Consider the following 13,378-nt stretch of genomic DNA (forward strand, 5'->3'; position numbering starts at 1 on the left):
TTTCTCTATGACCACCTTTTAGCAAGCAACCTTAAAACTGGGGGAATTTTGGGGATCCAGAAACCAATTCTGAAAAATTTGATGAAAATCTGATTTAAACAACTTCTTTTTCTAAGTGTCTAGACCTTTCTGTATCAGAAATGAAGGTTTATCACAGTGTCTTTTTCAAGCCCCTGTCATTTCAAGGACACGATGAGAAAAAGCTAATGCATCTCTCCTACTCTTCTCACTACTCAATCTCAGGAAAAACTGCACCCTGCATCCAAAGAGTGGGTGGGCTCAAGGATGTAAAGGGTCCAGCCTTGACGGGTGGGACAGCGACTGGCTGGTGAAGTCACTTAGCTCTTGTTCTAGTCTCCACCAGGGTGACGCCAGCCAGTCATCTGGCCATTCAGGCACTTGTTTATCCTGCTCTTGCTAATTGTGTTGGCATTTGGCTTGTCACCAGGTATTTGGGATGCTCGCAGGGAAAGTGTTGAGAAATACAAACCATCACCTTAATAATTGGTATGATATTTCAGGATCTCTGAATTTCTTCCTTTGTGTGATATTTCTGGAGAGAAAAATCCACTAATAAACCTTTTTAAAATTAATATTAATGGGCCTCTTAACTGTCGCTAAGATATGAGAGTATCTTTCTCTCAAGATGGTCACTGTAGGAGGCTGATTAAAAACACTTTGACCTCGTCAGACAGAAGGGAGTATTATATCTTGCATGTCATCAATTAATTAAACTTTTCAGCATCATCCAAGAATAGCCTTAACAATGCGTTTATTATTAAAGAGGACACTCGTGTGGAATGAGATGCATGCAAGGCTACAGTGCATTGCCAAACCATCTACTTTTGGTGTTAAGAATATATTAAAATTCCAGTTTTATGACTTTTATCTATGTGCTTCTCAAACATCTGCTTTAAATTTGTCAGTACTTTTGTAATTTAGCCTAATAAAGTTGCATAGTTCTTAATTCCTAGGGAAAGAATAGTGTCGAGGAAGCAAAAAAAAAAAAAAAAAGTCTATACTTTCCCAGGGTCATAGCAAATAATTGTGTAATATTCGAACTAGTAATTTTTTTTTTTTTTTTTTTTTTGAGACAGAGTCTTGCTCTGTTGCCCAGGCTGGAGTGCCACTCGGCTGACTGCAACCTCTGCCTCCTGGGCTCAAGCAGTTCTCCAACCTCAGACTCTAATGTATCTGGGACTACAGGTGCACATCACCATGCCCAGCTAGTTTTTGTATATTTACTTTGACAAAGACAGCATTTTACCATGTTGCCCAGGCTGGTCTCGAACTCCTGGTTTCAAGCTATCTATTCATCTTGGCCTCCCAAAGTGCTAGGTTTATAGGCATGAACCACTGAACCTGGCCTTTGAACTACTGATTTTGATTATGAATTTCCCATTGCTTAATTGGATTATAGTGAATTTTTAAAAACAAAATATTTAGTATAATCAAAAATATAACGCAATAGCCATCAAGTTGTTTGTGAGTAGGTGGGTGTCACCAGCTGAAAGGACTGAGGGTCATGAAGCTGAGTGGAGAGGTCTTATAGAGTAAGAGAGTGGCGCTCTCTGACACAGGAGGAGAGGAACCAGGCAGTGGCGAGGCCACTGAGGCCAGCAGAGGGCAGAGGTGTGGCAGGCAGCCCACACTCTTCTGCCCCAGCTCTTGGCATGGAGAACCACCTACCTTTCGGGTTAGCCTCCTCTTGATCTCTCTCTTCTCCTCCTGTTCCTCTTGTTCATTCCGAGCTAAAAAAAAAAATATTTAAAATGTTTTTTATTTCAGTAAACAGTGTTGTGTACAGGTGCATCCTTTGGACCTTGGCAGGCTCTAGGCCAAGCATCTCATTTTAATAAAGGGAAGAGAGTGCTCCTGTCCCCTGCCACAGCTGCCCTTCTCCTTATGGGGATTGCTTTCCAAACTACCTGCATTGTTTCAAATTGCTACTGAGCAGTTGACCTTGTCATCTCGCCTTCTTTACATCACATGGGGTTTCAGGTCTCCGGGCAGAGATGCTGGGTTGAGAAATGTGGCTACAAGGCAGGAAGGTAGGTTTTTTTTTTGTTTTTTGTTTTGTTTTGTTTTGTTTTTTGTTTTTTGACAGGGTCTCGTTCTGTCTCCCAGGCTAAAGTGCGGTGGCACAATCATAGCTTACTGTAGCCTGGAACTCTTGGGCTCAAGTGATTCTCCTACCTCAGCCTCCCAAGTAGCTAGGACTGCACATGCACGCCACGACACCTGACTAATTTTAAAATTTTTTTGTTGAGATGGGGGTCTCATTATGTTGTTCAGGCCGGTCTTGAACTCCTGGCATCAAACAATCCTCCTGCCTTGGCCTCTCAAAGTGCTGGGATTACAGGTGCGAGCCACCGCACAGCCCAAGGAGGTGGGTAGGAATGTTGACACAGGGACACACAGGCATTTGGGGAGATGTGAGGCTCCTTTCTTTGGATAAGACTGGGGCTCGCTCATTCTTTGTTGAGCCTCCCACACACTGAAGGAGGCTCATTGTGGTGTAGTCCTTGTGTCTGGTGCCCTGTGGGGGGTAGAGAGAGCAGAAGACTGGCCTCAACCTGCTGCAGGAATAAGACAAGGCAGGAGGAATTTCAAAACGCTCACCTTTCACAAGCCTGATTCCATCGATTGTTTGAGTCTTCCAAGAAGTCCACAGAGCATGTGTGAGGCCAGAGTGTGGGATACAATTGCCTGCATGTAGACTTTTTAGGAGTGGCTCAGAAGAGTAGACTGCAGAGCCTAAAAGCTCTTGGCTTAATATATGGGTGATTTACTCATCAGATTTTTAAATAGCTGTACATAGGAGAGTCTGGGGAAGGGGGCAGATACTTGAAGGGCAGAGAGTCTGGGCTTATTTCTCCTTTTAAGCTAACTGGATGACCTGGGGTAGACCATTTCCCTTCTGAACCTTGGAAGAATTCCTTGATATCTGTGGAAGCACAGATATCAGCGTAGCGTTCTTAGACTTGAAAAAACTGTGGAAGTCAGCTTGTATCAAAGAAGGCCTGTGATTCTCAGCCATTAAATTTCAAATGGTGTTAATAAAAGGAAACACGTTGATTTTGGCATAGGGTGCATCACGACTGCCTGGGACACTAGCTGGCTCATTTTGAAAATACAGTTGTTGAATTATATTTTGGTAACTTCATTAGTTTGTTGTATTGGTGCACACAGGCAATTCAGGTATGGTTGCTGATTGTCTCAGTGTGGGACAGGTCTTTAAAGGAAGGAAAACCTCTGTGCCTAGAAAGGGCTGGGGACCATCTGATAACTGTGTCACCTTTACACTGAAGATAACTATACCTCCCACTAGCACAAGTGGTGTGAGGTCAGAGCAGAACTCAGGCCCTTGAGGGCCACCCCCACGGGCCTGATTTGGCCCCCTGACTGCCTGTGGGCATAAGGCTTTGTAGAAAGGCAGCACAAGAAACAGCCACATCTTGCTGTGGGCTGAGGTCACCAGAGGTCCCTGCTCCAGCCTACCCTACAGTGCCTGAAACTGTCACCATGAGTGTGCTTTCCTTGGGATTTAGAGATCCTATCTCCCTCCTGGAGTTTTGTTTTTTTTTTAATGCAAATTTCTCTTGAATAAAAGCCCATTAAACTAGTCAGCCATTAATAGCTCAGTATGAATTAATCTAGCAGAGATAAATTGGGGGCAGACAGCAAAACCCAGAAGTAGGGAGCCCCCAGACAGTGACATTTGTACAAATGCAAATTTCAGTGGGATAAAACCTATTAAACTAGTCAGCCGTTACTATCTTAGTATGAATTAATCTAGCAGAGATAAATAGGGAGGCAGACAGCAAGAACCAGAAGGAGGGAACTCCCATTTGGAGATGTCTCAGGTGGGAAACTGGATGGAAGAAAAGGTGGTCTGGATGTTGGGTCACCAGGGACAGCTAGAGGGCACACAGTGAAAATTTACAGAAGCACAGAATACTAGGGTCATGAGGGGACCTAGTGACCACCTCGTGTCTACCACTCCTGGTTTATAACTGAGGATCTGAAGGCTCAGGGGTGTTACATGGCTAGTCACCCCCTACCTGGCTCAGTGGTTACACAGATAGGCTTTTTCCTGTGGTCATGTTTTGCTTGGGGCGGGCTGTCCTCCTCATTACTAGCCTCAGACGTCTGATCCTACAGGTCCCTTCAGAGCCTGAAGGCAGGCATCCTGTGACACAGCTGACACAGCATGGAGCCTTCATCTCCTATGTGCATTTCTTAGGTCTCTCTGAGGGGTGGGGCCACAAGCTACCACCTATGGAATCGATACCTTTAGTTCAAAGCCATTGACCGACCCAGATTCATGAATTTTCAGGCGGAAGGTACCAAGACAACCCCATTAGGCAACTGGGAAGACAGGCCAGGAAGGGCCTATGATGTCATCATTACAGCTGCCACCATCAGAGGGTTCATTATGTGCTCAGAGGTGCACAGGGCCTCACTGGCTGCTGGACAGAACAGGGGCCGTTCCCAGGACCAGGCAGGGTGGGGCTGGAAACCAACCCAAGGCTCTCACAGCTCCAGGGCTGAGCCATGGCGTCTCTGTGCCCTGTTCCCCACCACCCAACACTGAGCAGTTCCTCAAATGGCTGAAAGCTCAGAAAATCAGTTTTAAAACAAACTATTGGAGGATGTTTTCTTATACCACTAGACATTTTTTTGTTTAACAATCGCAATAGATTAAATTTAAAAAAATATTTAGGAGAACATAGTTCCAGAATACAGGGAAAAACAAGAACCCATGGGAAAACAAGTTGATTTCTGAAAAGTTTCAAAACTATGAAATGATCAACCTGTTAGAATTGGTCAAGTAGTTCTTTAATTTGCAACTATGCGGCCAGGACAAAAGGGATTAGGGAAAAGAATAAAAGAGAACCATGGGAACAATCTTTCACAACTCCTTTTTGGTCCCCTGAATCTAAGTTCCCTGCTTGATGGCGGTAAAAACCCAAGCTCAAAGGACCTGTAGTCTCCCAGGGATCTGGACAAGCCACAGCGGGGATCTGATATCTTTGAGAGAACCAAGAGCTGAGCTAGGGGATTTTAGATCTCTTTCCAGAAACCGTACTCCTGGTGTGATAAGCACTATTTTCTGAAACCTAAATAATCCCCCGGAGGCTTTTAGCTTCTTTGAGTTTAGGTCTCAGGTCAGAGGCCACAAGCACAGCAGGGGGCCGTGAGTAAGCTGTCCAGGTTCACCTGGCTGTTTATCTTTCTCTCCAACAATGGGAAGTTTATAATAGCTCAGGTACCAGACTGGGGCAAAGGAAGACATCCTACAAGCCAAATGCTTCCCTGACCTCGGAAATGCTTTGAAAAAGCTCTAAATTCATTATATAGAATATTCAGCTTGGAAACTTTTAAGGGTACCCCTGGGCAGAAAAAAGTAAACACACATTCCTAGAGACCTAGGCAATGTGTAGGGTTCCCCCAGGACTGAGGAAGGCTAATTCTGAAAATAACTTCTACTGAGAGTTGAGGAAGTGGCGGCTGGCGTGAGGACGGGAGGCAAGATGTTGATAAGGGCAGAGTTGACAAAAACGGACATGCAGGGGTGTCGGGCGGGGGTGGGTGCTCTAGGCAACAGGCCTCCCCATCAGAGTGGAACGCAGCACCCACCTTCAGCAGACTACGAAATGCCGACCAAGTCACAAGGCCACAGTGAGCACGGTAGAAAGGTAAAGCCAAGAATATTTTAGTGTGGTTACAGTGGAAATTCCCGGCAAACTCACACTACGGTTGCATGTGATTTACTGGGCACGGGGTGGGGCGGGGGGGCCGGGGGAGGTGAGGAGTCAGTCTGTACAACATAGCATTTCTAGAAAACTCTGCATAGGATGTATCTTTCTTTTCTGGAGAGAAATTAGAAGTGTGTTGTGGGGTAGGGGGAACAGGGTCATGAATTAAGCCAGAAATATTTGTTCACTATCTTGAGGCCGGTGTTGGTGAAAATGGTAGCAATGAATGAATAGAATGGTTTGATTTTTAAGTTATTTAATATCCACCACTAAACTGACGCATACTGGTGTCCATCAAATGCTTGATCTCTTTTAGTATTTTGTATCCTGTTTTCTCTCTCTTTTTTTTTTAAAGCACCAAGTGGATCCTCTGTACATATTCAAATATCTCTGTGTCCTAAACCAAACAAGGGGCTCATTTATTTTTTTCTGTCTGCAGCAATGGTGAAAGGCAGTTTTCCTCGAATGAGAGCATCAGACAGGCATGCCCGGGACCAGCTGTGGGAATCCTGAGAGACAGACATGAAGCACTTCGCTTTCTTAGTCTTTCAATTTAATGTTCAAAGGGATGAGGGATTTTTATCAACAGCAGCCAGCTGCAATGCAAAGTCATGCTTTCTAGTCTTAGTTCAAATGGACATTTCCCTTATTTTAGCCGCGCATATCACAGTCTCCATTTTCAAGCCAATTTTGGTTTAAAGGTGACCCTACTCTCAAAAATCATTAAATAATAAGTGGTCTCACTCTAATTTTTCAGCTTCTCTCTGACTTTACAACTCACTAAAAGGAAGGTTCTGCCTGCCGCCCGTGAGCTTCTAAAGAATAAAGTGGAATAAAATTTGCCTTCTCTTTGGGGAGGTCGTCTTTGGTGTTCTCACATGCACGGATGAAGCTTCAACCGTTAGAAAGGTTTTCAATGCTTTCCGCAGAGGCGCAAGGTAGAAACCTTGTGGCCTACCATTAAATAATAACAAAAGCCACCACAAAACATCAGGGATTGCCATGGGCTTAGTCACTTACGTTTCAAAATGTTCCTCTGTTCCAGTTCCTCTGCAGTTGGCCTCTGGCTCAGCCGCCTACGGAAAAAATCCAGGAAAAGTTTTTGGACCATATCATAGCCTCCTTGGGTCACTAATCTCCTCGGCCCTTGCAGATACATGAGACAGTCCGTGGCTGGAGTTCTTGTTCCATCCTGTGCTCTGAAAGACTGACTCTCGCCACCACCGCCTCCTCAGTTCCTCAATTTCAAGCCCAGGAGAGGCACGTGCGTCATGTCACAGCCGCTGACCCCCACCCTCCTCCCTGCAGCGGCCCCTCCCCAGCCCCGTCTCCTCCAGTGGCCCCAGGCAAGTGGACTGCAACTCAGACGGGACTCTTTTCTTCACAGAAGTCCTTTTCTTTCCTTGTGGCCTCCTAACTTGGGGACTGTGGCCTCTTGCCTCTCTCTCCCTCCCTTGAGGCTAAAGCCTGTCTCCTGCCTCTTCTGTGCAGACCCAGTTAGAACATAAAGAGGCCTGTGGCCCCGGGGACATGTGAGAGAGTGCGTCTGTCTACAGAGAACAACGGCTGCTCTTCTGGTCCTGCTCCTCTTATTTTGGAGGCTTAGAAGACATGAGTGGCAGAGGCACAGAAATGATACTCATGTGGCCAGGCATGAAATTTAGCCACTGTACGTGAAACATCATAGCCAGGGCATGAGCCTGCAATGACGCAATGGGTGGAGGCGGGACAGGCAGTGGATGGCATGTAGTGACAGAAGTAGCCAGGGAACGGGCATGGCATCCGAGGGGAGAATGCCTGCATTAGGTCCCAGGAATGACTGACACAGACTCAGGAGCCTGAGCAGGAACAGAGACATCTGTACCTTTGAAGCTTTTGGTAATTATTTAACAACACTGCAATTATCCAGTATTCCACTTCACCCATTGGGATGAGGTGTGTGAGAGGTTGAATCATTGTAGAGGAAATTTTAGGCTTCTCAGACTCCTCTGTTGGGATCTAAGGGGTAGAAATGATGCTGTCCTAGTTGTGGAAGTTGCAGTCCCTCCTTGGGTATTAGAAACTGGTGTCCATAGTTGGCAAGATGTTCACATCTTGAAATCTAAAGAGAGATCCTAGAGTGAAAATATCAAGTTAATGAAGTCTCCAAACCTAACTACAGTTGGTCCTCTGTATCCATGAGTTCCACATTCTTCGGTTCTACCAACTGCTGACGGAAAATATTAAAAAAATACAAACAAAAACCAATAGTCTAATAATTATTGATATGGCATTTATCTTGTATTAGATATAAGTAATTTAGAGATGATTTAAAGGATATGGGAGGATACGCATAGTTTTTTGCAAATACTATGCCATTTTATACAAGGGACTTGAGCATCCTTAGATTTTGGTATCCAAGGGAGTTCTGGAATCAATCTCCCAGAAAGGACTATATTTTTAATTCAAAGCTTGTTGTCATTTGTGTTTTTCTTTATTGTGCTGGGCCAGAATCAATTGCTTCTGTGACATTCCTGTGGCACCACCACACATCCTATATAGAGAATGGGCTTCAATGTCTCATATAGTTTGGATATTTGTCCTTGCCCAAATCTCATGCTGAATGGTAATCCCCATTGCTCGGGGTGAGGCCTGGTGCAAGGTGCTTGGATGGGGAGTCCTCATGGCTTGGTTCTATCTTCTTGACAGTGAGTTCTTGCAAGATCTGGTCATTTAAAACTTTGTGGCGAAACCCCGTCTCTATTAAAAAGACAAAAATTATCCGGGCATGGTGGCACATGCCTGTAATCCTAGCTACTTGGGAGGCTGAGGCAGGAGAATCGCTTGAACCTGGGAGGTGGAGGTTGCAGTGAGCCGACATCGTGCCACTGCACTCCAGCCTGGGCGACAAAGTGAAACTGTTTCAAAAAAAAAAAAAAAAAAAAAAAAAAAAAAAGCATGTGGCAACTCCCTGCCCACTCTCTCTCTCTCTTGCTCCTGCTTTTGCCGTGTGATGTGCCTTCTTCTCCTTCACCTTCCTCCATGATTGGAAGTTTCCTGAGGCCTCCCTGGAAGTCAAGCAAATGCCAGGGCCATGCTGCCTGTATAGCCTGCAGAACCATGAGCCAATTAAACCTCTTTTATTTATAAATTACACAGTCTCAGGTATTCCTTTATAGTAATGCAAGAATGGCCTAATAAAATGTCAGAGAAAGGATTTTTGGTTATATACCTGCTTATAAAGCCTATAGCACCCTGAAACTGTTGGAAATTGCATTCCAAAGTGTTTTTAAGAGTATAAGAACATTTTCATATTTATTATTCCTTTTCAAAATATCCCTGTGGTATAATATAAAACATATTTGTCTTTGACCCAGTTCCTATCACAGAGCACCTAAAACCCCTGGAATTTCTGGGGTGTCAGGAGTGTTTTTTTTTTGTTACTTGGAATGAGTCCCTTTGGATTACACCAGAGTTTATGCTAATTAGGTGACTTAGGGTGGGGCTGGCCACCAGAAAGACCACATAGTTAGAGGCCTGGAGCTTTCAGCTGGGAAGCAGGAGGGTGGGGGGCTGAAGGTAAAGTTCTATGGAAACTCTTAAACCACAAGATTAGATGAGCTTCCAGGTTGCTGACCATGGGGCTGGGGGGCACTGCTGGGAGGGTGGCACCTAGAGAGTGCACAGAAGCTCTGCCTCTCTCCCCCAGTACCTTGCCCTGTCCATCTCTTCATCTGGCTGTTCATCTGTAACCTCTGTAAGAAACTGGTAAAGTAAGTGTTTCCCTGAGTTCTGTGAGGTGTCTTAGCAAATTATTTGAACACAAAGAGGGAGTTGTGAGAACCCCAATTTACAGCTAGTGGGTCATAATATAGGTGACAACCTATGACTTGGTATTGGCATCTGAAGTGGGGGAAGTTCTGTGGGGCTGAGTCCTTTACCTGTGTGATCTGACACTGTCCCAGTAGAAAGGGTCGGAATCAAATTGAATTACAGGATGCCCAGTTCGTGTCTGCTGGAGAATTGCTTGGTGTGTGGGGAACTGCCTCACACGGAAGTGTGTGGGGTCACAGAAGTGTGTTAAGTGTGAGAGTAGAGTGAAAAAAGTTTGTTTTTTTCTTTTTTTGAGACGGAGTTTAGCTTTTGTTGCCCAGGCTGGAGTGCAGTGGTGCGATCTCAGCTCACTGCAACCTCTGCCCCTTGGGTTCAAGCGATTCTCCTGCCTCAGCCTCCTGAGTAGCTGGGATTACAGATGTGTGCCACCATGCCCCATGCTAATTTTTTGTATTTTCAGTAGAGACAGGGTATCACCATGTTGGCCAGGCTGGTCTTGAACTCCTGACCTTAGGTGATCCACCTGCTTCAGCCTCCCAAAGTGCTGGGATTACAGGCATGAGCCACTGCTCCCAGTCAAAGTTTGTTTTTTTTTCTTTGCAATCCCATTAAGACATTTTTCATCCCCATTGACAAGGGCCAGCTGTGGATTTGGAAATTCACAATATTAAGGGGTCTAAATTTGGATGCAGTAGTCTTTGAATTCTTTCTAAAATAGCATTCTCACACTGCAGGAGGAAAGTGATGATTATACAACTGAGTGAGCCGGTGTCAGAGGTCTGGAATGCAGCTTACCAACTCCATGTTGAAAGATCTTAACAGCTCTTTCTCACCTGCCAGTTAATTTTCCCTAAAAATACTTGCTTCTTTTATAAGAGATGCGCAGCCACTTTTATGGAATGGTTTGGTAATACCCAGGCTTTAAGTCAAGCTAAGTTTTGGGGGCAGAATGTTTTGAGAAAGCCTTGTAAATGTGGGTGGCGCCTACATCTTGGTGGTCAGGCCAGTGTTTTGGAGTCTTATGCAGTGTCTGCAGACTACATTGTTCCCTCATCAGCTTTGACGGTGCCATCCTATTGATCTCATTAGTGAACATGACAACTGTCTCTGTGGTGGCCCCCTTTTTTTCTTATGGGTGGTCATATTTGGAGGGGGCAAAACTGAGTGACTAGACTCTGATCAGAGAAAATTCTGTTATTAACTAGGCTGCTTTATAGTCAAACACTCATAATTTCAAATGAGTTCCTCTGTTTATGTTTCATTTCTCTGGAAAGTGACTGAGAACATCAAGACTAATCGTAGCTATAAAATGCAGCTGAGCCCGCCAGAAGGGCCTGTGCTATAGTTAGTTGTTTTGACCTTGAAAATGAGATTTGGGAGGAAAATGATATGGTGGCACTGTAAGGACAAAGCACGAAGTAGCTCAGGAGCTAGGAGGTTTGGGTTCCAGTCCTGGCTCTGCTCTGAACCTATTTACCTCAGACAAGGTATCAGATCCTGCTAGGCCTATGCTCTTTTCTCTGCAAATCATAAATACTAATTTAATAAGCTAAGGCTGATTTAATGCCTATAATGTAAGGGTATGGTTCCAAGCACTGTACATATGTTAGTTCATTTAATCTTTGTCTTAAGATTTTTAACTGAATTCCAGTTGCAAAGTCTTCTTTGCCCTGGGAGGTTACATATTCATAGATTTGGGGATGAGGATGTGGACACCTTGTGGAAGGGTGGTCAATATTTTGTTGGCTATAACCGTGATACTTTACTAGTCAGAGGTTGTAAACTGACGCCTGGTGCACTGGATTTGACTCTATCCATTCTCTTTGGCATGCTCAGAGGTTACACTTTTTTCTCTTTTTTGAGACAGAGTCTTGCCCTGTCGCCCATGCTGGAGAGCAGTGGCGCAATCTCAGCTCACTGCAACCTCCACCTCCCAGGTCCAAGCAATTTCCTGCCTCAGCTTCCCGAGTAGCTGGGATTACAGGTGCATGCCACCACGCCCAGCTAATTTTTGTATTTTTAGTAGACATGGGGTTTCGCCACGTTGGCCAGGCTAGTCTCAAACTCCTGACCTCAGGTGATCCACCCACCTCGGCCTCCCAAAGTGCTGAGATTACAGGCATGAGCCACTGAGCCCAGCTGGTTACACTTTTTTTGAACCTGAATGCCTTTAGACAGAGTGTGTGTGATCTTATTAGCCCACTCCCCAGGCCTCACTTAGATAATACAGGTGAGCACGCTCACATCTGTCCTGCTTTTTTTTTTCCAGATCATTCCTGGACCCCGATGGCTTCTGAGTTTGAGATCGCTGGCTGAGATCATCAAATGATAAGAATTCCAATTTTTGTTTTCCTAAGTCTTTCATCTGCTAATCTACCCAACACGAGCCAGGGGCCATGTAGAGGGCCAGGCACGTTCTTAAGGGGCTCACAGCCTAGGGGTGCGCATCTGTGATTACAATGTGCAAGGTAAAACTGGATCAACAGTTTCCAAGGACTGGCATGTAATAAAATATCCTCAAAACAATAAGCAAGTTGGGCATGACTTAGACTTTCACTGCCCATGTAGAAGGCACTGTACGTTCTTGCAGCATCTCAGTTGGCCATCAAGAGGTGAGTCAGAAAGAAACCATTCAGCAGCCACATGGAAGTGGGGCTCACTGGGCACAAGGCAAAACTGTGAAGGAGATAAAGTGTCTGTGGTTCTGCACTGACTCTATTCCGTGGAGTCCTCCCCTCTCGAGTTCCTAGAATTATGTTATCACTCTTGCTCTGTCTCATTCCTGTCAAGGCTTGTTTTAGAAATGGGTGCCAGAGACTCAGTTACATTCAAATGTAAACCCGTTCATTCATTTAGCAAGTCACTTGTTAGTGCCAGTGCTGTGTCAGGTTCTACATTAGGTACCAGAGTACAGTGATGAGCAAAACCAGTCCCTGCCCTTCTGGAACAGAGAAGATTGAAAGAGGATGGGGGGGTAGCCATTAATCGAACAGTCACAGAAATGAGTGCAAAATGTAGCTGGAGTAAGAGATTCCATGGTGAGGCACTTGGTGCAGGGATCTCTGGATCTGACCAAATCGGGAGGTCAGGAAAGGCTTCCAGGAGGAAGTGACCTGTGCCCAGAGCTCAGGGATGGAAGAAGGATGCTCCTTCTGGGCAGAGAGTAAGGAGAGAAGGTTGGTGGGAAGGAGGGCAGGGGCCAGATGCTGTGGGTATGATTTGGATCTGTGTCCCTGCCCAAATCACATGTTGAATTTTAGTCCCCAGTGTTGGAGGTGGAGCCTGGTGGGACGTGATTGGATCATGGGGGTAGTTTTTCATGAATGGTTTAGTCCCAACCCCTTGGTGCTGTTCTAGTGAGAGTGAGTGCATTCTCGTGAGATCTGGTTGTTTAAAAGTGCGTAGCACCCTTCCCTCTTGCTCCTGCTCCTCCAGTGTAAGACACCTTGCTTTCCCTTTGTTTTCCACCATGACTGGAAGTTTCCTGAGGCCTCACCAGAAGCAGATGCCAGCATCATGCTTCCTGAGCAGCCTGCAGAACTGTGAGCCAATTAAACCTCTTTTCTTTATAAACCACCCAGTCTCAGGTATTTCTTCATAGCAGTGCGGGAGTGGCCTAATACAGCTGCTTGCTTCTAGGACTTCAGTATTCTTTTTCTAGGAGCAATGTGAAGCCGCTGAAGAGTTTCAGTTTTAGGGTGTGAGAGGGGAAGAGCAAATGAAATGATCAGACTTACAGTGGAAAAAGATCATGCTGGTTGTTATAGGAGAAGGGATTGGGGGAGGCAAGAGGAAACCTGAGG

At 45.3% G+C, this 13,378-nt stretch overlaps 2 protein-coding genes across 26 annotated transcripts in view; one reads left to right on the forward strand and one right to left on the reverse strand.

The window, feature by feature from the left end:
- Positions 1 to 13,378, forward strand: part of TBC1D7 (TBC1 domain family member 7) — a 78,143-nt gene that overhangs the window by 53,472 nt on the left and 11,293 nt on the right. For 7 of the 15 annotated variants that reach the window (XR_010119187.1, XR_010119190.1, XM_063632906.1 and 4 more), the window contains one exon: positions 11,845 to 12,104. The exons of 2 other annotated variants lie outside the window; for them this stretch is intronic. The gene's annotated coding sequence lies outside the window, so the exon portion shown is untranslated. Of the gene's footprint in view, positions 1 to 6,201; positions 8,006 to 11,844; positions 13,149 to 13,378 lie in introns of those variants that run through there. 6 more of the 15 variants (XM_063632896.1, XM_063632909.1, XM_055263205.2 and 3 more) reach the window with 3 other exon arrangements.
- The window catches only part of PHACTR1 (phosphatase and actin regulator 1), a 584,673-nt gene that overhangs the window by 10,273 nt on the left and 561,022 nt on the right, over positions 1 to 13,378 (reverse strand). For 10 of the 11 annotated variants that reach the window (XM_055263199.2, XM_055263196.2, XM_055263195.2 and 7 more), the window contains 2 exons: positions 6,783 to 6,838; positions 1,690 to 1,751 (listed from right to left, as the gene is read on the reverse strand). In XM_055263199.2, the coding sequence (XP_055119174.1) occupies positions 1,690 to 1,751; positions 6,783 to 6,838 (118 nt within the window). Of the gene's footprint in view, positions 1 to 1,689; positions 1,752 to 6,774; positions 6,839 to 13,378 lie in introns of those variants that run through there. The other variant, XM_055263204.2, reaches the window with a different exon arrangement.

The sequence above is a fragment of the Symphalangus syndactylus genome, chromosome 23, assembly GCF_028878055.3.
Source record: "Symphalangus syndactylus isolate Jambi chromosome 23, NHGRI_mSymSyn1-v2.1_pri, whole genome shotgun sequence".
NCBI lineage: Eukaryota > Metazoa > Chordata > Mammalia > Primates > Hylobatidae > Symphalangus > Symphalangus syndactylus.